This window comes from Mobula birostris, chromosome 32 (assembly GCF_030028105.1).
Source record: "Mobula birostris isolate sMobBir1 chromosome 32, sMobBir1.hap1, whole genome shotgun sequence".
Taxonomy (NCBI): domain Eukaryota; kingdom Metazoa; phylum Chordata; class Chondrichthyes; order Myliobatiformes; family Myliobatidae; genus Mobula; species Mobula birostris.
The window spans coordinates 1,503,705-1,527,649 of record NC_092401.1 but is presented as its reverse complement, the minus strand read 5'-3'; the positions used below and the strand labels follow the sequence as shown (position 1 = coordinate 1,527,649).

The 23,945-nt window shown below is 45.0% G+C and overlaps 1 protein-coding gene across 1 annotated transcript in view; it reads right to left on the bottom strand.

The window, feature by feature from the left end:
- Window positions 1-23,945, bottom strand: part of LOC140191163 (uncharacterized) — a 392,816-nt gene that overhangs the window by 128,150 nt on the left and 240,721 nt on the right. The window contains exons 26-36 of the mRNA XM_072248300.1: window positions 22,298-22,351; window positions 20,367-20,411; window positions 19,499-19,552; window positions 16,402-16,509; window positions 13,131-13,184; window positions 12,370-12,423; window positions 11,706-11,750; window positions 7,767-7,820; window positions 6,061-6,105; window positions 1,573-1,626; window positions 586-639 (exon numbers count right to left, since the gene is read on the bottom strand). Of these exons, the coding sequence (XP_072104401.1) occupies window positions 586-639; window positions 1,573-1,626; window positions 6,061-6,105; window positions 7,767-7,820; window positions 11,706-11,750; window positions 12,370-12,423; window positions 13,131-13,184; window positions 16,402-16,509; window positions 19,499-19,552; window positions 20,367-20,411; window positions 22,298-22,351 (621 nt within the window). The remainder of the gene's footprint in view (window positions 1-585; window positions 640-1,572; window positions 1,627-6,060; window positions 6,106-7,766; window positions 7,821-11,705; window positions 11,751-12,369; window positions 12,424-13,130; window positions 13,185-16,401; window positions 16,510-19,498; window positions 19,553-20,366; window positions 20,412-22,297; window positions 22,352-23,945) is intronic.

Here is a 23,945-nt window from a genome sequence, read left to right as displayed (position 1 = left end):
GGAATTTCGTTAGCCAGAGGGTGGCAAATCTGTGGAATTCATTGTCACAGATGGCTGTAGAGGCCAAATGACTGGATATATTTAAGGCAGAGGTTGATAGGTTCTTGATTAGTAAGGGATTCAAAGATTACAGGGAGAAGACCAGAGAATGGGGTTGAGAGATAATAAATCGGCCATGATGCAATGGCAGAGCAGACTGAATTCTGCTTTTGTGTCTTGTGTCTTAATTGTCCCTAGTGATGAGTGGTAGAAGATGTTGGGGGGGGGGGATTGATGGGAATGTCAAAGAACAGATTACAGGGTAAATTAATGGGAATAGTTTTGCTTTCTGGTATGCTGAATGGCTTCTTTCAACTCTGGAGGAGAATAATGAGATTTGGAGCAACATTGTGTCTTCAGAACCCAGTTGCCAGGCCTTGAGGGAGTTAATGGGTAGAAGAGACTGACATTGTCTCAGCATGTGAAGCAAGAGTACTTCATACCCATGTCAGCTCTCTCACACTGTATGAGTCAGGGATGGGAGAAACTTATCCTTGGTGCCTCCCCTGTGACCAATAAAGCCCCAGAGCACTCAGTGTCACTTACAGATTCGCCACGTTGTCCTGGGTGGCCCGGGATCCCATCCTTCCCAGGAGGTCCCTGCACAGATCACAAGAGGCAGCAACATGACGCAATGTTCTCTCTGTGTCCCCACATCTATGCATTTTAGAAAGCTCCTGCTCTGGGCATCACAGCGTCTCACCCTGTGAGCTCACTAGAGGAAATAGATCTTTCGAAAGAATAAACATTGACTCTGTCCCTCTCCCCACAGATGCTGCCTGACTCACTGAGTGCTTCTACATTCTGCCTCTGTTTCTTATTTTCAGCATCCGCGTTTTTAAAAAATGTTTTCTATCAAGTAGACTCCTGGTAATTCTATAGATAGCACATCTGCAGAGGATTTGCAGCCTGGCCTGTGGATTAAACTTAATTACTGATCATCTCTGCTGATAATCTTTCTGTGATATTGGCCCAGTTGTTCTCTGTCCAATGTAACAGCATCACTTGCTGGGGATGCTCCTCAGCCCCCCTTTTGGAAGCATGCAGCCCAAACAAGGGTGTGTAATTACTCTCTACCTGCCTCAGCTGACGTGGCTTCACCCAGTCACCCAGCCTCTCCATCTGGGAGAAAAGTGTCCCTTCCTGACAGCATTCCCTGTCCTTTTGATTAATCCACAGGGAATTGGATTCATTCAACCCATTGAGTCTACTTCCCCCATCTTCAAAACACCACTCTCCGCTCTTCTCCTTCTCCTCTTGTGCCTCCTTCTGAGACGCCCAGCTAATCCTTTCCTCGCCCCACGGACATTCCCCTTGCTACAATGGGTTCACCTTGTCCACTCGCACTAGTCACTACAAATGATCCCACACCATACAGGACCTTCTCATGGACAGTGTCCCTGTTCTTGGAATGCTGGGAAAGCATTCCCTCCTCCTTCCAACTTCTCTGATCCCTCGCTATTGAAAAGTGGGAGATCTCACCCCAGAACCATCCCATAATCATCACTCTTAAATGAAGGCAGGTGTTCTCACCGGAGGTCCTTTGGGTCCTGGGAATCCTGTTGGACCTTGAGGTCCTGGAGGTCCCTAGAGAAAGAAAACAGACAATAACATTGTAACATACACTAAATATGGAGGAACTCAGCAAGTCAGGCAGCATCTAGGGAAACGATTTGGACTGAGACCCTTCTTCAGGATTGGAAAAGAAGGGGGACGATGAAAGAATAAAAAGGTAGGAGGAGGGGAAGGAGGATAACTGGAAGGTGATAGGTGAAGCCAGGTGGGTGGGAAAGGTCGAGAGCTGGAGAAGAAGGAATCTGATAGGAGAGGAAAGTGGACCAAGGGGGAAAGGGAAGAATGAGGTGAGTGGCAGGTGAGAAGAGCTAAGGGGCCAGAATGGGGAAGAGACGAAGAGAGAAGAAGGATGATTTTTTTTTCCCCGGAAGGAGAAATGAATGTTCAAGCTATCAGGTTGGAGGCTATCAAGACAGAATATAAAGCGTTGCTCCTTCATCATGGCACAAGAGCAGGTCATGGACTGATATGTTGGAACAGGTATGTGAATAGGAATTAAAATGTTTGGCCACCGGGAAGTTCTGCTTTTGGCGGATGACATGAGGAGATGATGACATTTGGGAATTGCACAACTGCATCCTAAAATTTCCATTGAATTGTGCCACAACCTAATCCCAGTTTATTGCTTTAAAGGAATCACACGAAATTCAAGGGGAATCTGGGGGGAATCTTCTTCACTCAAATGTGAAGAGGGCTGCCACTGGAAGCGGGTTCAATTGTAACATTTAAGAGAAGGTTAGACAGGTGCATGGATGGAAAGGGTTTAGAGGGAGATGGTCCAGGTGCAAATAGAGCAAATGAGTGGACTAGACAGAGCCCACTTCTGTGTTGTAGCACCCTATGACTCGAGGCAGTCTTGAAGATACACAGAATCCCCAGGTTACGCAAGTAAACATTCCATTAACTGATTTATCCACAAGTCAGAAACATCCAATTTCTACAGCCACTTACACATCACTCTACATACCTCTAATTCGTCAATTTAATCTAAATTCACCCTAACACTATGCATCATTAAACTAATTGAACAAATATTGCAAACACAAGATTTTGATGATCAGGAGCCTCACAATGGTCATCAGCTCTTATTGTTTATTGACTCTTCACCGAGTCAACCATAATCTCCCCCTCACACTGGGCAGAAGATACAGAAGTTTGAGAACATTTACCGCCAGCTCGAGGACGGGTTCTATCAGGCTGTTATCAGACTCTGGAAAGGACCTCTTGTATGATAGAGCTGAACTCTTGATCTCTCCGTCTAGCTCACCATGGGCTTTGTGTCCTCCTCGTTTGCCCTGCACTTTCTCTGTACTGTAACATTAACTTCTACAATCTGTTGTTGTTTTTATTTCAGCATATGATCTGCCTGGCTGGCAGACAAGACAAAGCTTTCCACTGTATCTTGGTACACGTGACAATAATAAACCAATTATAATAACCAAATAACTTGCCAAAGGCTGTTCTTAGCGTGAGTTTGAAGCCACAGACATAGCTTCCTGTTATAAAGTCGCTCAGATATCAGACAGAGTGCCCTTGAATGACGTCGGCTTAGCGGAGATGACTGGTGGATGCCAAAATTCACAATGGAAGGATGGGATAGACAATGAGAATGGAAAATTATCGTCTTTCACCCTTCCACCAAGAGTTCTTTCCTTTAGCCAAGCAAAACAAGAATGGAAGTGACAGTTTAAAATCCAAGCATAGTCCATTCAAGAATGAAGTCCTGGGGATTGGGCAGGAGGATGAGTTTGTACTCCAACACTGCTCCTCAGAATTTGGAAGCAAAATCTAACTAAATTATTTGCAGGACTTGAGGTAGATGCTTGACATAATACCAAGTATTGAGCTCACATTGAGTAGAGCACCATCACAGGAAACCAGCGCTGGCAAGGATCCTCAAAATACAGGATATGCTCTCTTCTCACTGCTGCCATGAAGAGCCACAGGACTCACACCACCAGGAACAGTTATTGCCCTTACTCTGGAGTGGCTAATTTCACTCACCTCAACACTGAACTGATTCCACAATCTATGGACTTGACATCTCACGTTCTCAATATTTATTATTATTACCTTGTCTTTCTTAATACTTGGACAATCCTTTGCACATTAGTTGTCCGTCTTTGCTTGTGTGCAGCTCTTCATCGATTCTATTGTGTTTCTTTGCAGTTACTGTGAATGCCCGCAAGACAATAAATCTCCAGGTAGTGTATGGTGACATTTATTTTGAACTTCGTAGGTGATCAGAGTACACATGAAATGCGATCTTTTTCATATTATTTACCTCGTTGTTCGAGTGACAGCACCTCGGTCACCAGTGGAGCCCTCTCTCTGTCTCACTACGCCTTTGTTTCATAGTTCCTGTGTTTATCCAAACCCCTTTAAATGTGATTTTTGTCTCAGGCGCAATCACCAAAGGCAGGAACTAATAATTCTTGGCTTTATCTTGCTCAGTTAAAAGGGTACTTGTAATTCTAAACTGAAATCACTATGTTTTATTAAACTTTAAAGTAAGTTCAACAAGCAACTCAAAGCACATTTCAAAAATGGTCTGACCAAATATCACATTGTGAAATAGTCATTAAGGGAACGTCTCCATTGTCTTAGTTGAATTGATACATCATTACACAAGGAAGGGAAGATAAAGAGAAAAATTTGTTTTATTTGTCGCATGTACATTGAAACATAGAGTGAAATGGGTTAATTGCATCAAATTATAGCTGTGAGGACCACATAGCATGCCCACAACTTACCACATGGCTTTGAAATGTGGGAAGAAACCAGAGATTCAGGAGGAACCCTACGTGGTCATGAAGAGAAGGTACAAATAGACAGGTGTGGGAATCGAACCCTGACCGTACACCCGGTGTTACAAAGTGATGTGCTGTCAGACAGCCCTGCTGTACAGGATGTCTTTATTCAAAAAAAACAGCACATTGATAGAGATTGGTGGGGGAGCTACAGTGGTGCTGCTGTCTCACAGCTCCAAAGACCCAGGCTCAACCCAGTCCTCAGACAATGCCCATGTGGAGACTGCACCTTCTCCCTTTCACTGTCTGAGGTTCCTCAAGGTGCTGTAGTTCCCTTCCTCAACTCCAAGTGTGCTTGCACACAGCTTAATTTCTGTAAATTACCCTAAATGTAAGTGGGTGGCAGGAAAGTTGGGTGGAGCTGATGAGCACAGGATAGAACAGATTGTGGGGAAATGCAGGACGATGGGCTTGCTCTGAGGACTAGCATACCGTTAATGGGACGAATGGGCTGTATTGTGAGAAAATAATATGAAGAAAAACGGCAACATGAGATGCAAACATGAGGAAAGCTGCAGATGCTGGAAATTCAAGCAACACACACAAAATGCTGGTGGAACGCAGCAGGTCAGGCAGCATCTATAGGACGAAGCACAGTCGACGTTTCGGGCTGAGACCCTTCGTCAGGACTAACTGAAAGAAGAGATCCATATGTGTATTCAAAACAACCATATACTCTCTGCTTTATATCACTCATTTATCCCAAGATCTCACAAATAACTCAGTTAATTTTTGCTTCCAAATCCTACTCGGGATCGATTGCGTTAAGGCTTAAGCTGCCCAAGTACAAAACAGCTTGTTAGTTCGAAAGTAGATGAGGATCAAAAGGAAATCTTATTGAGGATGAGCTACGATATTTGTGTGTTATGAAGTAGGCAGTATTGCTCCAAAGGCTTATCCTCCCTCTCCCTGTCAGTTGACGCATGAGGGTACCAGCAGAATCATTGATTGTACAGTGATCTTGGCTCTTAACTGCTGAGTTCACTCATATCCCTCTCCCAAGGTATCACACTCTTCCTCAGGTTACGGTAGGGTTCCATCCCTATTAACTATTTGCAAGTTGACCAGTTCACAAGTAGGAAATGTGTCTCTGAACTGAGTTCCCAGGACGCAGAAGATACCTGTGGCCATGCAGCAGCTGGCTAATCCACCCTGCTGGTCTCCCAAACCCTCGGTCATTTGCACAGGATTATAGCTGGGGAGCAGCTGTACCTGCTAAAGAAGAGACCAGAGGCAGGACATTTGGCCCCACACGAGTCTCCTCTCATGGTTACAGAAAACTGATGTCTTCACATCCCTTCTCCCTGATGCAGGGGTTACAACCCAATCATGACCTGATGCAGCTATAATCCAAAACATCAACAATTCCTCCACCTCCGAGTTCGTCAGCAGTCTGATTCCTTTCTGCTCCAAATTCTAGCACCTCTTGCATCTCCACAGAATCACCCCTCAATCTTCCCTTTGCTGATCAGAGCCACTGATCCAACGAGACTTGAACCAACAGGTTATGTTCAATCTTGCCTCTCTATTTCTGCATGTGCTCTAATGTCCTTTGAACATCTTTGCGATGACAGAGACTGGACCAGCATACAGAATACTAAGGGTTGTGTAAAAGTTTCCATTGTCATGACCTTACCTTTTCACCAGGTACACCTTGGGGACCATCAGTACCAGCATTTCCCTGGACAAAAGATAGAAGTATTCGAAGATCATCATTAGCGAAGAAAAGTCCATGTGTTGGGGAAAGGAGGAACAGACAAATCAAGCTTGATTAACTTGGTTACATTACTGCTTAAAATAAAAGACAATTTTCACAGTTCAAATCATTACTGACTATGAATATTCATGTCCTTATTAAAGATTATTTTAGAAATACTAGCTTGAGAAGTAATATTCTTGAATTCTAATTCTAAAATCCTGAATTCTAAATTTCTATTTGAGGTCCCTTAAGGTTGTTATAGACGGGGGGTGGGGAGGTAGTGGGGATAAGCTCCCACCACTACTTATGAAACGCTCCCAATGGTGAGGGTCTCAAATGGCCTCTGACAACCAAGTTCAGCTGCTGGCCTTCACATGTGGCTTAGCTAGTAAACCTGGAGGAACCATTTCTACTGACAGAGAAGGGGCAAAGATGGGTTACTGACCTTAGAACCAGTTGTTTCAGGCAGATGGGGCTTGTCAGCTGTGGTTGGTAGCTCATCTAGGAGAGGGCAAACTCCGATCTCAAACCTTCACTGCCTTGCGGCTATACCCACTAATGGGGAAGGTTTCTGGAATAAACTCCAAGGAAAAATCTGGAGCTGGAGTCCCTAAGGCAGTCCTACATTGAGTTCAACGCTGACTGCAACTCCTGTGACACTGCTGGTGCGATCTCTGCCATCCCTTTGGATTCATTAGCTGCGTGGAGACGGGGAGCCAGGAACCTGAGCAATGGTCTGTTCTCCATATCTTACTGCCCTGGCTAGCATACTGGCTTGCAGATCATGTAGATAGCTGGACCAATGACCAACAAAGGGCTTCATTTTAGATTTCACCTTCATTTTCACTTTGAAAATTCAGCACCTGAGCAACAAGAAGTGGCGGGTTTGGAAAAGGCTCTCTCATTGAGGGGCATAGATATGGTGAACACATTCAGTCTTTTTGCCAGGGTTGGGGTTCAGGAACTGGAGGTCATAGGGCGACGGTAAGAGGGGAAAGATTTAATAGAAACATAAGGGAAAACTTCTCAACCAGAGGCAGGTCCTGATGTGGAACAAGCTGTCAAAGGAAGTGGGTGTAGCAACAGCACTTAAAAGGCACTTGGAAGGTTTAGACCAGGGGCTCCCAACCTGACATCCACAGATCCCTCAGTTAATGGTGGGACTCATGGTATAAAGAAGGTTGGGAATCCTTGCTTTAGAAGGATACGTGTCAAAAGCGGGTAAACAGGACTTGCTTAGATGGGCACCATGCCTATCATGGATGAGGCAGGCCGAATGGCCTGTGTCTGTGATGCATGCCTCGGTGATTCGTTAATAGAATGGTTTGACCGTCCTAAGCAATAGATGAAGTTTCAGTAATTCCTCTACCTAATTAGCTCGACTTGCATTACATCATATTTTACCAGATTATTTACTCCAATCACTTCATAAAACATGTTCTTACCACAAGATTTAGTTTTTTTTAAACAAAATCTTGTTTTCCACAAAGACAATCTAGAGTAACACAACAAAACACTGGAGGAACTCACTAGGTAGGGCAGCATCCATGGAGGGGAATAAACAGTCAACATTTCAGGGAAATCAATCAAGATGCATTTTCGTAGACAATTCAATAAGCAGCAACAACAATGAAATGCCTCACCTTGGCGCCTGGTTTTCCCGAGGGTCCTCTCTGCCCTCTCTCACCTCGCTCTCCCTAACAAGAGGAAAAACAGAAGAAAGTGAATCCTGGTTCACACAGCGTCTCTCAATTCCTCCTTTGTTTACCTGGCTCATCGAGCAGTGGTGACCCTAGCTCCCTATGTTACCTCACACCACAGGGAACTTGCATAAGTTCTGTGTGAGCTACAGGAAGGAAGTTATGGGACATTATAAATATATATATATATATATATATATATATATATATATATATAGAGACATACACACACTGTGTAGTAGCATAGTGGTTAAATTACTATACTAGCATCCAAAGTTCAGGAGCATTGATCTAGGCACATGAGTTTGAATCCTACCATGGTATTTAAGGACATAAGAAATAGGAGCAGGAGTAGGCCATCCAGCCCATCGAGCCTGCCCTACCAGTCAATAAGATCATGGCTGATTTGTCTGTAAACTTAGCTCCATCTACCTGCCTTTTCCCCATAACCCTTAATTCCCTTACTATGTAAAAACCTATCTAACTGTTTTTTGAATATATTTGGTGAAGAAGCCTCAACTGCTTCCCTGAGCAGAGAACTCCACAGTTTCACCACTCTCTGGGAAAAACCGTTTCTCCTCATCTCCGTCCTAAATCTTCTCCCCTCAATCTTGGGGCAATGTTCCCTCGTTCTAGTCTCACCTACCAATGGAAACAACTTTCCTACTTCTATCTTATCTATCCCTTTTAAAATTTTGTATGTTTCTATAAGGTTCCCTTCTCATTCTTCTGAACTCCAGAGAGTATAGTCCCAGGCGACTCAATCTCTCCTCATGGTCTAACCCCCTCATCTCTGGAATCAACCTGGTGAACCTCCTCTGCACCGTCTCCAAAGCCAGTATATCCTTCCTCAAGTATGGAGACCAGAACTGCACACAGTACTCCAGGTGCGGCCTCACCAGTACCCGGTAGTTGCATCATGGCCTCCCTGCTCTTGAATTCAATCCCTCTAGCAATGAGGGCCAACATTCCGTTTGCCTTCTTAATAACCTGTTGTACCTGCAAGCCAACTTTTGCAATTCATGCACAAGCACTCCCAAATCCCTCTGCACAACAGCATGCTGCAATCTTTTACCACTTGAATAATAATCTGCTCTTCTATTATTCCTTCCAAAGTGGATGATCTCACATTTACCAACGTTGTATTCCATCTGCCAGACATTGGCTCATTCACTTAACCTATCTATATCCCTCTGCAGACTCTCCACATCCTCTGAACAATTTGCTTTTCCACTCAGTTTAGTGTCATCAGCAAATTTTGCTATGCTACACTCAGTCCCCGCTTCCAAATCATCAATATAAATGGTAAACAGCTGCAGGCCCAGCACCGACCCCTGCGGCACCCCACTCACCACTGTCTGCCAACCGGAGAAATTCCCATTTATAGCAACTCTCTGCCTTCTATCAGTTAACCAATACAGCATCCATGCCAATATACTTCCTCCAACTCCATGCATCCGTATCTTATTTATAAGTCTCTTGTGCAGCACCTTATCGAACACCTTCTGGAAATCCAAGTATATGACATCCACCTGTTCCCCTCTATCCACTGCACTCATTATGTCCTCAAAGAACTCCAGTAAATTAAACATTTTCAATTTTTAAAAAGATGATTTTCAATATTGTCACCATTAAATAAGAGATTTATTGGTTTAAAAACACCCGGATCATCAATATCCTCCAAGAGGAAAACCGTTTTTCCTTCCGCACTCCAGCCTATATGTGACATCAGAGCAACCGCCGTGGTCCTCAGTTCACCAGCCGTAGCAGGTGGGCAGAGATAAAACCAGAGGGTATAGATTGAGAGTAAAGCTGACAGACTGATGAGGACAGAGGGGAATCTCCTTTCTCACCCAGAGCGTGGTTGAGTACTTGGACCACACTGCCCGAGAGTGCTGGAAACAGTCGCTGACAACATCTAGGAAGGGCCTACATGAGTGTTTAAATTGTCTCGATAACAAAGGCCAGAGGCTTAGTACTGGTAGATGTGATTAATGTGGATGGCTGTCCACTTGCCATCACGTATGTGCCTGTTTCCCTAATGTACAACTCAATACAAATATATATTGTCAGCGGCAGTGTTGACTACATCCTGTGAATTAACTTTTCTGAAAAAGATGAAGTGTGTATGATATTAACTACGGCTCAGTGAGTAATAAGCTGGTACTTGGATCGGCCCATGGGTGAAGCCCCACTCCAGGCACTCAAACACAACACAAGGCCAACACTCAGTCAACTGCACTGAGGAAAGGTAACTGGTTTTCACCGAAGTGTGGATGTGAAAGATGCCATGACACTTTTATGTTGGCAACTAAGAGTTACCCTTGATGTGCTGTACAGAGCTTTTCCTCCAAAAAAGGACTAAAATTAGACCATTGGTACAACATAGAGCTACAAAGCACCAGCTGAGTATGGGAGCTTGCTGTGCACTAAGTGGCTACCATGTTTTCAACATCAGTTGCAAACAACATCAGTAAGAACTCTGTAGGGTCTAAAAATGTTTGGTATGTCAGCTTTTTTTGAGAAAATAGGTGAATGTTTCAAGGTGGAAAGAACCAGAGGCCGTGAATGAGTGAACTGGAGATACAGGAGTGCTGATAGACAGGCAGGAAGATCCAGGGAGGGTCAAGCCAGACACATGGAGGGAAGAGGAGAGTGGAGGAGGGGTAAGGGGCAGGAAAGAGAAAGGAGGAGAGGGGAAAAGGGGAAAGGAGGGATAAAGGCGAGAGTGAAAAATGGGAAGGATTAAAATTGGCAAGAGGCAAGAGAGAGCAAGATACTGCAAACAGAAGGGGAAACGGGAAGATGAGGAATGGAGAAGGAGGGGGTAAAGGGGAGGAGAGGGTTGGAAAGGGGGAAAAGGAGGAGGCGGCGGCAGGGGGAAGAAAATTGAGGTGAGATATAGAGAAGGTGAATGTGTGTTGGGGGAAATGAGGAAGGAGAGGGAGAAAGGAGAAGGGTTGGGGAGGGAAGGAGTTAGGCAAAGAAGGGAGACTAGGGAAAGGGGGAAGACGAAGGAAAGAAAGAAGGTGAAAGTGAGAGGAAGAGTAGGAAAGAGAAAGGAGCGGAGAGAATGGAAGAAATTTGCAAAGTAGAAATGGAAGGAATGGAAAAGAGAGAAAAGCAGGAAGTGGAGAAGAGGGAAGTAGAGGAGGGAATGATGAGGGGTAGAGGAGGTAATGATGAGGGAAGTAGAGGAGGGAATGATGAGGGGTAGAGGAGGGAATGATGAGGGAAGTAGAGGAGGGAATGATGAGGGAAGTAGAGGAGGGAATGATGAGGGAAGTAGAGGAGGGAATGATGAGGGAAGTAGAGGAGGGAATGATGAGGAGTAGAGGAGGGAATGATGAGGGAAGTAGAGGAGGGAATGATGAGGGGTAGAGGAGGGAATGATGAGGGAAGTAGAGGAGAGAATGATGAGGAGTAGAGGAGGGAATGATGAGGGGTAGAGGAGGGAATGATGAGGGGTAGAGGAGGGAATGATGAGGGGTAGAGGAGGGAATGATGAGGGAAGTAGAGGAGGGAATGAGGAGTAGAGGAGGGAATGAGGAGGGAAGTAGAGGAGGGAATGATGAGGGAAGTAGAGGAGGGAATGATGAGGGGTAGAGGAGGGAATGATGAGGGAAGTAGAGGAGGGAATGATGAGGGAAGTAGAGGAGGGAATGATGAGGGGTAGAGGAGGGAATGATGAGGGGTAGAGGAGGGAATGATGAGGGAAGTAGAGGAGGGAATGATGAGGGAAGTAGAGGAGGGAATGATGAGGGGTAGAGGAGGGAATGATGAGGGAAGTAGAGGAGGGAATGATGAGGGGTAGAAGAGGACAAGGTGTGTTATGAATGCCCATCTTCAGCTTGAACTGGGCTACTGATTGCTGATACTCACCACAGGGCCCCGCCCTCCTTGGTTTCCTTGAGGACCCGCTCTCCCCTGGCATCAGATCAGAAGAAAGACTTCGTTATGACTTCAGGAGTTATACCCTCCTCCTCCACATCCAGTCCATTTGATTCCTTTTTACACTTCCTCCACCTTTTGCCCCTCGTCCTACTCACTACACTCCTGCCCCTGCCCCGTTCCTCCCTCTTTAACCCCTTCAGCAGTGCACGACAACAATGATATATGCTACTGGGCTGTTTAGCAAGAAAATTAATCTGAAGGTAGTATATGGCAAGATATACATTTTTGATAATAAATTTACTTTGAACTTTAAGTTATGTTAGTTTACATTTATGTAAGTTATATTTGACATGTTTGTAATGTACTGGACTGCTATCGCAGAAAGCTAATTTTTGTGGAATTTCGAATTGAGTTTGTAAGGTCCATGATACTAAACTTGGACAATGAGTAGTCTCTATCTCTTTTTCCATGAGAACAGATCGATGGTTGTGATGCCATCAGCTTGCTCCAGACTCACATCAGGATTCCTGTACATCCTTGCAAACAACCAAATATCAACAATCCCCATTGACCCCAGCCAGTCCGACATGACCATTTCACTCCTGAGAAAAACTGGCCTCTAATCAGACCAGATGTTGGTAAACACACTTACCCTCCTGCCTTTTTCTCCAAGTAATCCAGGAGGTCCAACAAAACCAACAGAGCCCTGGCAAGGAAAAAAAGAAGAAATAAAGTCAGAAAAAGAATCACAAAAAGATGTAAGATTCAGACACAGATGCTAACGAGCAGCTAAGTTTTCCAATCATCCGGACCTGCATCTCGGTTTTTTTGCACTACCTTACTTTCCATTTTTCTATTTTCTATTTATGATTTATAATTTAAAATTTTAGTATTTACTATCGATTTGTAATCCAGGGAGCAGGAAGCGCAGAATCAAATATCGCTATGATGATTGTACGTTCTAGTATCAATTGTTTGGCAACAATAAAGTATAAAGCATATACTAAGTTTTCCTAACATTCTGTTTATGTTTCATTGGCAGATATGTTACCATTGGATCATGAATCCCTCTACACATTACCCTATATAATTCATGTGAAGTAGCCGACGCCTGCATACAGCAAGACCTGGGCAGTGTGCAGGTACAGACTGATAAATGCAGAGTGGCGTTCATATCACAGTGACCATCTTTATTGAGAGACAAAATTCAATCTCGTACTCTTGGCTTTTAACCTTATCTAATTGCAGAACTACAAAGATTCAGGAGAATGGCTCCTCTTCTCAGGGGCATTTAGACATTGTAAATGTAAAATATCCATTTACAAAGTGAATACATGGAAATAAGTTCCTACAAACCAAACCAGAATGCTGATGTGGAAACCATGCACATGCTGAACTTCAACCTCTACTGACCTTTGGCCCTTTACGTCCTGGATATCCTGGCAGGCCTGGAACGCCCAGGTTTCCCTGTGTTTAGAGAAAAATAAATGTAATTCAGTCAAGGAAATCATAAAGTCCATGGTGTATGTTCCAAAAACAGTTCCAAAGTTTATTTCATTCAACAACACTGAATGGAAGGAGTTGTTCAGCTTTCCCAGCAAGCCATGATGTGACTTGCATTGAGTGTCTCTCATGTAGCAGACCTCACCTTTACCAACAGGCCCTGTTCCTCAGGCTCCACTCACCTAGGCCCCTTGGCCCAACTCTTGGATGTCTATTTTCAAACTCTTCTTTTATTTCACCTCTCCTTATCACTGCAATCACCTCCAACCCTACAACCCCACTGAGTTCTTCATCTTCCCCGACATTAGACAGCTCACTGTACCAGGGTCACACTTCAATTTATTTGTTCTTAAACAGGCGATCACACTTCTAATTTACAAGTGACATATCAAGAAGAACTTCTTGCTCTAGGATCCCATCAGCAGACAGTTTAAGGACTGAATAACACAGCAGAGATTCAGGGGTCTGCTTCCATTTGGAAAAGGACAGTGCAGATCATTGGCTGTTGGCATAGGGCAGACATACTCTGTGCTTTGGAAGGGAAACACAAAATGATAGAGTACAATTTTTTGTTATTTTTATTTAGAGAGACAGCACGGTCACAAACCTGTCCAACTCAATAAACCTGCACCACCCATTTATACCCATGTGAGCAATAAACCTAGTAACCTGCACATCTTTGGACTGAGAGAGGAAATCAAAGCACCCGGAATCAGAAATCCACACAGTCACAGGGAGAACGTACAAACTCCTTACAGACAGCAGCGGGAATTGAACCCCGATCAGTGGGGCAGGAAAGTGTTGTGCTAACCACTACACTACTGTGACAGTCTAGTTTTCCTACATTGCATATAAGCTCAGGGCTTGACCAATCCCACTCACGGGCCTGTACAAACACATAGAGGATTAAGATTAAATAAATCAAAAGATATTTTACATCTGAATTCCAGCTGCAGCTCATCAGCGAATGCTCAGGCCAGTATACAGTTGGATTCTGACAACGCCCCTGTGCATTTTCATTTCATCACTACCCTGCTGAGGAGAGGGTGGTGGCGTTAATGGAACATAAACTGTTTTGAGTTGCAGTTGATGAAGTTTAAGGGGGAGGATATGGAACCATGAAATTCACAGTAGATCCATAACACCAGCAGTTAACACATTGGCTCCAATGACATCTGTAATTTTGATTTTTGAAAATGCAATTGTAATTTTCAAAATTATTTGCCAATGAATGATTGCAGGGCTTTTCCACCAATTAATTGTCAGCATAATTTCTTTTAACTTGTCACCAAGTGTGCCACCCCAGCCCTTTGAAGGGGAACAAGTGGAGAATGGGACATGGATTAATCAACAAGGATTGTACATGGACTCAATGGGCTGAATGGCCTTCTTTGCTGCAATAAATATTCTATGATTCCAAAGAGCACCAGAACGACAGGTGTACTACGTAACTGAAAAACTCACCTTGTTGGTCTGTATCATTGGTAGCCATCTATTTAAGGACTGGAGTCACTCCCAGATAGCACAGGGTCTAGCTGCCAACTTACAATGGGGTGGCATGGGAGTGTAGTGGTTAGCACAGTGCTTAACAGTACAGGCGCTGTCTGTATGTTCTCCCCGTGGCCGCGAGGCTTTCCTCCAGGCGCTCCTGTTTCCTCCCACAGTGCAGGATTGTACCGGTCGGTAGGTTAATTGGTCATTGTAAATTGTATCGTGACTAGGCAAGTGTTAAATCGGAAGTTGCTGGGTGGCGTGGCTCAAAAGGCTGGATTGACCTACTCTGCACTGTATCTCAATAAAAATAAAACTCCAGCGATCTAGTTTCAGTGCTGACCTCCACCGCTGTCGGTGTGGGTTTTGCATGCTCTGTTTCATGCTGTGTCGGTCTCCGTGAGCATTCGGCTTTCTTCCGACATTGCAAGGACATGCCACTGGTTGGTTCACTGACCACTGTGTATGGCCCCTTATGTCCAGCAGAGAGGTAGAAACTGGGGGGAGATTGACGGGAATGAGAGGAAATTACAATGGGACTCGGTGTAAAGGAATAGTTCATGGTCAGCATGGTCTTGGTGGGCTGAAGGGCCTGTTTCTACACTACTGTAGCAGCAGCATAAAGGGATAGTTCATGGTCAGCATAGTTTCAATGGGCTGAAAGGCCTGCTTCTACACTACTGTACTCAGTGCTGTCCTTCAGTACTCTTGTAACAAAAGCCAATATTCCACTTGCAAGCAGTCCTTGTCTGCTTACAAGGTAAGGTTAAGTCCTCAGGTGACCATGGAACATGATGCGAGTATGGGAGGGAACTCCTCCAGGCAACTCTCTGGCAATGACTGGTACCATAACTCTATCGTCAGTCGCTCACTGTGTGCTCCCTTCCTCCCACCAGAACCCCCTGCTTCCCCATTTCAACATCATAATCCCCTCCCATTCAACTAACAATCAATGGTTACTGTTCAAGGTCACCCTACTATAAATGCATATCATGTCCTGAAAACAGAAAGGCCTAGACGGAGAGACCATGGAGAGGATGTTTCCAATGGTGGGAGAATCTAGGACTGGATGACACAGGCTCGGAATAGAATGATGTCCCTCTAGAACAGAAATGAGGAGGAATTTCTTTAGCCTGAGGATGGTGAAACTATGGAATTCATTACCACAGACGGCTGCAGAAGCCAGGTCTTTGGGTATATTTGAAGAGGAGGTTGATAGGTTCATGATTAGTCAGGGCTTCAAAGGGTACAGGGAGGAGGTCGGTGAATGGGTTGAGAGGGAATGTAAATCAAGTTTGATGGAATGCCAGAGAAGACTTAACAGGCCACATAGCCTAATTCTTCTCCTATGTCTGAGGTCCCAACCTGAATGACCAAACGTCAGAAACACAAACTACCGAGGTTGACTGTTTGAAATGTTCGAATTTTAGCTCTCAGGATTGATGGTAGTTCTCCATCACTATAGCCTCTCCCATTTTGCATTTTAACTTTGGTTAGTTAACTGTGATTTGTACATTAAGGTGGAAACACATGGTAATGACTTCATTCTTTTCTGAAACCTGCCTCTGCCCTATTGGTCGAAGTCGTTCCAGATTATTTTCCTTGTATGGGCACAGATACATGAAGGGTGATTTTTTTTCCTGAGGCATGACACTTGGGCTGATGCACAGGACAAGATCCGCAACCTCACCTTTTCACCGGCAGGACCCCGTGATCCTCGTTCGCCAGGGAGACCCATCTGGCCTTTGATCCCTTCAAGACCATCCTCGCCGCGCTGACCTGTCAAACCAGCATTACCCTGCGAACCAAGAAGTCAGTCAGTACATCCAGTGATTAGGGCTCCCGTCACACAGCTCTGCAGTGCTGTGCATTGTCTATAGGAGGGCTGCATCATACCTCTGTCCTAATTTCCATCGTCTAAAAGCACTGCACCATACCTCTGTCCTAATTTCCATTATCTAAAAGCACTGCACCATACTTCTGACCCAATTTCCATCGTCTAAAAGCACTGCACCATACTTCTGACCCAATTTCCATTGTCTATAAAGATGCTGCACTATGCCTCTAACCCATTTTCCATTGTCTATAAAGATGCTGCACCATGCCTCTAACCCAATTTCCATTGTCTATAAAGATGCACCATGCCTCTAACCCAATTTCCATTGTCTATAAAGATGCACCATGCCTCTAACCCAATTTCCATTGTCTATAAAGATGCTGCACCATGCCTCTAACCCAATTTCCATTGTCTATAAAGATGCTGCACCATGCCTCTGACCCAATTTCTATTGTCTATAAAGATGCTGCACCATGCATCTAACCCAATTTCCATTGTCTATAAAGATGCTGCACCATGCCTCTAACCCAATTTCCATTGTCTATAAAGATGCTGCACCATGCCTCTAACCCATTTTCCAGGAAGGACAGCCAAGGATCAGACCTGATGAAGGGTCTTGACCCAAGATGCTGAATGTCCACTTCCCTCCACATGCGCCGCATGACCCTCAGAGTCCCTCCAGTGGCTCACTTTCTCTTTTCACCAGATTTTGCCAAAGTCTCAGTGGGAACTTATGGAAAGAATTAGAATTTCCCCTGTGGTTGAATAAGACATCCGAAATGGTAGACCAAATAAGGGCAGCCACGGAACGGTCTACAAAATCACACAGGAAAACCATTTAGGGATATGTCTCCAACTCGGTTATATAAAGACATTCTAAATACTTTCCAAATGCAGGAGGTTCTGTAGATGCTGGAAATGCAGAGCAACATGCACAAAATGCAGGTCAGACAGCATCCATGGGTGAATTAACAGTTGATGTCTCTGATCGAGACGAACAGTCTCGGTCCGAAGCAGTGACTGTTTATCCATTTCCATAGATATTGCCTGACCTGTTAAGTTCCTCCAGCATTTTGCGTATCTTGCTCTAAATATATCCCAGACTTTCAAAAACATAATGAAGTTGAAGTTGAAAAATCTCAAAAGCTCCTTCACCACACAGGTCAAAACACAGCCTGAGGGTCAGAGGTGGGTGTGTCAGTGATTCATACCCTGGGGAAGCCAGAGGATAGAGGAAGGGAACCAGCCAGGAAATTTCCTTGAGGTCAGCAGGTTAGGCAGTATCTATGGAAGGAAATGGACAATTGCAAATGTCCAGGCCCTTCAGCCTGCTAGTCCTGTACTGAGCATGATGCCAAATTAAAACTATGAGACCATAAGACAGGAGCCGAATTAGGCCATTCAGCCCATCGAGTCTGCTCCGGCATTCTATCATGGCTGATCCTAGATCCCACTCAATCCCATACACCTGCCTTCTCGCCATATCCTTTGATGCCCTGACCAATCAGGAAACGATCAACTTCCGTCTTAAATATACCCACTGACTGGCTTCCACCACAGTCTGTGGCAGAGCATTCTACAGATTCACCACTCTTTGGTTAAAAAATTCCTCCTTAACCCCCTTCTAAGAGGTCACCCCCTCAATTTTGAGGCTGTGACCTCTAGTTCTGGATACTCCCACCAGAGGAAACATCCTCTCCACATCCGCCCTATCTAGTCCTTTTAATATTCGATAGGTTTCAATGAGATCCCCCCGCATTCCTCTAAATTCCAGTGAGTACAGGTCCAAAGCAGCCAAATGCTCCACAAATGTTAACCCCTTCATTCCCAGAATCATCCTTGTGAACATCCTCTGGACCCTTTCCAAGGACAATACATCCTTTCTGAGATATGGGGCCCAAAATTGTTGACGATACTCAAGTGCGACCTGACTATTGTCTTATAAAGCCTCAGCATTATCTCCTTGCTTTTATATTCTATTCCCCTTGAATTAAATGTGAACACTACATTTGGCTTTTTTACCACAGACTCAACCTGAAAAATAACCTTCTGGAAGTCTTGCACGAGGACTCCTAAGTCCCTCTGCACCACTGATGTTTGAACCTTCTCCCCATTTAGATATTAGTCCACACTATTGTTCCTTTAACTAAAGTGCATTATCATACATTTGCCACCACTGTATTCCATCTGCCACTTTTTTACCCATTCTTCCAATCTGTCTAAGTCCTGCTGCAATCGCATTGCTTCCTCAGCACTACCTACCCCACCACCTGTCTTCATATCATCTGCAAACTCTGCTACAAAGCCATTAATTCCATGAACCAAATCACTGACAAACAATGTGAAAAGAAGCGGTCCCAATACTGATCCCCGAGGAACACCACTAGTCACCGGCAGCCAACCAGAAAAGGCCCCTTTTATTTCCACTCGCTGCCTCCTGCCTCTATCAATGAAGTATCTTTCATGTAACGCCATAGGATTTTATCTTGTTAAGCAGCCTCCTGTGTGGCACCTAGTAAAATGGCTTCTTAAACGCCGAGTGCTGTTAAGGAGGGAGAAGGGGAATAGAGAGGGTAGAGGGGGGGGAAGAGGGGTGAAGTGTGGTGGGGGGGTTGAAGAGGGTCGGGGGTGGTGAAGAGGGGCGGAGGGTGAAGAGGGACGGGGGGTGAAGAGGGGCGGAGGGTGAAGAGGGGCGGAGGGTGAAGAGGGGCGGGGGTGGTGAAGGGGGAAGGGGCAGAGGGGGAATGGCCAGAGGGCGAAAGTGGCGGAGGGGGAAGGGGGAAGGGGGTGGAGAGAAGAGGGGGATAAAGATGGAGGGGAAGAGAGATGGAGAAAAAGGGAGAGGGGGAAACAAACTTCTCAATAAAGACCAACAACAAGTGACAGGCTGAGATCCTCAGCAGAAAAGCAAGCAGACAGTCTCAGGCTTGTTCTTGCATGTGTAACTTACCCTATCCCCTTTGGGACCCATGTCACCTTTATAGCCAGGGAATCCTTCTTCCCCCTGTACAAACATGAAAGGGAGAAACCACTGATTACTCCAGTGAGAAATGACCAATATCTCTGTAGCAAAGGCACTGAGCCTATGTCTACGGCGGTGGGGGAACAGAGAGGGATGTCCTCTCGTTTATCCAGTCCAATCCTGCTGAGGGTAGAAATGGTAAGGAAACACGAGAGGGTCACCCACCTACCCTCCTTCCCTCTGGCCATCCCCACCTTGCACCATGGGCAGTCCAGCCCCTGCTGAAAAGGTTATATGCTTTCTAAAATGTTCACCACACTGGAGGGGACACAGCCTACATTCTATGCTTCTGTCGACAATACTTGGGGAGTGTGAGTCTTTGACCATGTTGGCTGCTTCACCTCGGTAAAAAGGCAGCACCAACCATTAAGAGTGCTCACCACCTGGGACATGCTTTCTTCTCATTCTGAGCATTCGGGAGGCGGTACAGGAACCTGAAGGATCAAATTCAATGTTTTAAAAACAGCTTCTTCCTCTTCACCATCAGATTTCAGAAAGGTCCATGAAGATGACGTCAATTCCTCTTTTGCCATTTCTTATTATGACTTATTGTGACTTTTTGGCACTGCACCGCTGCCACACGACAACAAATTTCACTCTCTTTATTGGTGTTCTGATTCACGTTCCCACGCAGTCACACAGACTTTTCCTCATGGAAACTTTAGAAAGCATCCACTAAAGGAGGGCGCGTGCATGCCCCACAGTTACTCTCTCACTTGCCAGCACGCGGAGCAGCAGCAGCAGAGTTAGCCGTACCAGGAGGCGGGTTACAATGGTGACGTGGGAGCTTCCTCACCTTCTCGCCCTTGTGCCCCTTCAGTCCTCTGACTCCATCCGCACCCTGCAACAAACAACATAAACAGCACGTCACAGCATCGCTGGGTCTATGGATGGGATCTTGAATTTACTGGCCCATGAAGTTCCTGAATTTCACAGGGCATTTCCAGTCAGCTACACACGCTGGTGTCTGAGTCACTGTGGAAGCTGAAGGATTTGAACTGGTTATTTCTTGTGAGAGGAATCATCAAACAGCAGTAAGTACATAAGGATGTAGGAAAATAGGAACAGGAGTAAGCCACTCGGTCCCTCAATCCTGTCCTACCATTTAATATGATCATTGCGGATCTGCCCAGTACTCAGCTCCTCTCATGCCAGTTCCCCACAGACGTCAATTCCCTACGACGTATTTACCTTCTGTTTAAATGCCCCCAATGATCTAGTATCCACAACACTCTGGAGCAGATATCCACCTCCTTCTGTGAGAAGAACTGGTCAACGTGGATAAGACTAGGCACACAAATATGTCGGAAACTCGTTCTGATTATCTGAAGATGTTGGGGAAGGGTCAGAGACAGCACTTGGAAGAATATATAGTTCTGGTTCCCTCACCCTAGAGAAGGTGTACTTGCCAATTGAGCAAACTTCCACTAGGCTGATTCCAGGACTGCTATACGGGGAGCGATTGAGTAGACTAGGTTGGTATTATCCAGAGTTTAGACCAAAAGACCATCAGGTACTGGAGCAGGATTAGGCCATTCAACCTACAGATCCTGCTCCACCATGGCTGTTTCTTTGACCTGTTACTCCTGCTCTCTCTCCACAACCCTTCAGACCTGCTAATCTTTGACTTCGGCTCCACAGCCCTCTGTGGCAATGGATTCCACACATTCACAACCTTCTGGCTGAAGAAATCCTTCCTTATCTCTGTTGAAACGTCCTTTTATTCTGAGATTAAGCAAAACCGATATAATTTCAATGAAAGAGACAGAAGACACGAGGCATAAAGATGAGGCAGGGGAGAGGGCGGCAAAGAAGGCATTTTGCATAATTAAGTTAATCAAGTCGGGCACAGAGCACAGGAGCTGGGGTGTTGTGTTACACCTGTACGAGGTGTGAGTGAGACCACATTCACTGTATTGTGGGCAATTTAAGTCACTTAGCTAAATAAAGTTTATCACTAAAGGACGCAGAAAAGTTTCACAGAGATGTTACTGGGATTGAATGGCTTGATTTGGAAGGGTGGCCTGGAGTGAAGGAGGCTGAGGGGCGACATTACCGAGGTTTGCAAAACTTTGGGTGATGGGGGGGAAGATTTTCCACACAAAGGACGGTGGATACATGGACCAAGGTTAAGGAAGGTACAATTGAAATATTAAGAAGTCATTTGGACAGGAACATGGATAGGAAAGGTGTCGTGAGGTATAGGTCAAATGCAGACAAATTTTACAAGAGTGATTTAACAATCACTCTGCCTCACATTAAATGCAGAAATGCAGGTAATAAAGTTGTTTGGAGACGTACATATGTGGTATGCAAATCAGCATCTATCTCACTGGTGCATTCACGACTACACCCGTGTCTTGATGCAATAGCATTCAAATGATGTGTCAGCATTTTTGGACTTACCTTTGTAGGATATCAGAGTTGCTTAATCTCTTTCTTTATATGTCTGTATATACACACACACACACGTCCTCAATTCTCACTCTCTTTCCCCTTTCTCAACAATACGCACAAAATACTGAACAAAATCAGCAGGTCAGGCAGCATCTATGGAGGGAAATAAGCACTCAACATTTGGGCCGGAACTCTTCATCCTAATGAAGGGTCTCAGCCCAAATATTGACTGTTTATTCCCCTCCATAGATGCTGCCTGGCTTGCTGAGTTCCTCCAGCATTTTGTGTGTGTTGGTCGGATTTCCAGCATCTGCAGAATCTCTCTCTCACCTTGACACCTCGAACTCCAGGATATCCTCTTGGACCCTGCGCACCTGAAAGGCCCTGCAGGAAACACACTGTGTTATATTTCAATAGTATGTTGCAGTAGTCAGCAAATATAATTCATTAAAAAAGGCCAGAGGATTATTTCCTTTTGCAATGCAGCTTTTGATCATAAAGAGTTTTCAGTTAAATGGTTTGATTGAGTAGGCAACAATAGGAAGCCGATAGATACTAATCAGTGGAGTTATTGTCACCCTTATTCCACGTGTTATCATTGGTTTTATTGCCTCCAGCCACTTTCTGAAGTATATCTTGTTGAGCTGTAGTTCTACTGACCCCATTTCCCTCTGAGAGGGCATTTATTACTCTATACACAGGCTACGGCCATCGTCAGCAAGGTCAGCTTCTCTTGCCTTTCCTTTGCAATGCACACAAAATGCTGAAGGAACTGTGCAAAGCAGGCTGCATCAATAGAGGGGGAACAAACAGCCGATGTTTTGAGCCGAGTTCTTTCATCGGGACACGGGTTCCTCTACATTTTCAGCACCTGCAGAATTTCCTGTGTCTACTGCTCAGCTTTCATTGCCTTTGGGAAGCCAGTGACAAGCTGTCTGCTTCAACCACGAGAGTGCATGTAGTGAAGGTGCTGTTGGGGAGGGGGTTCCAGGCAGGAACAGAGACACATTTACAAGTTAGGATGGTATGGAACTTGGAGGGAAACTGGTGTCTGCTGTCCTGCTCCTTCTGACTGTCTCGGTTTGCAAGGTGCTACTGAAGTAGACCTGGCAGGTAATTGGTGTACCATGTAGATAATGTCCACTACAGCCATGGTGTGTCTGGAGCTGAGGAAATGTATGCCCAAAGTGGCAGATGGGGTGTCAGTCAATCAAATGCGTTAATTTGTCCAAGATTGCATCAAGCTTCTAAGTGTCAGCTTTCACATGAAAATTATACATAACTTATGTTAATTAGGCTTATTTTAATTAATTTATATTAATTAAGCCTGTCCTTGCCTTTAACGTCCTGCTGCACAAAGATCGTTTTCATGGCATTCACACGCTGTATGCCTATATCAGACTTCAAGAGCTGTACGTATTTAGAAAGAGAAAGAAATGTGATCTAAGTGACTGACAGTGGATTGACTGTTGGTGCCAGACAAGGTGGTGTAAGTATCTCAGAAACTGCTGGCCTTCTGAGGTTTTCACAGACAACAGTCTCTCAGAGCTTACAGAGAATGGTGCGAGAAACAAAAAAAACATACAGTGACCGGCAGTTCTATGGGTGAAAATGAGAGAGGCCAGAGGAGAATAGCCAGACTGGTTCTGTCTGACAGGAAGGCGACAGTAACTCCAACAGCCACATATTACAATAGTGGTGTGCAGAAGAACACCTCTGAATGCACAACACCTCAAGGGCTACAGCAACAGATGACCATGAACATGCACTCAGTGGCCACTGTATTAGGTACAGGGAGGCCCTCCACTAGTCGATGTCGACCATGGTTGTTGTGTCCTAGCCAGGGCAGTACAATATGGAGAGCAAGCTCTGCCTCTCCACACAGCTGATGAATCCAAAGGAATGGCAGAGACCTATACAGTTCGGCACCATTGCCATTGCAGGAGTTGCAGTCAATGTGGGACTGCCTTAGGAACTC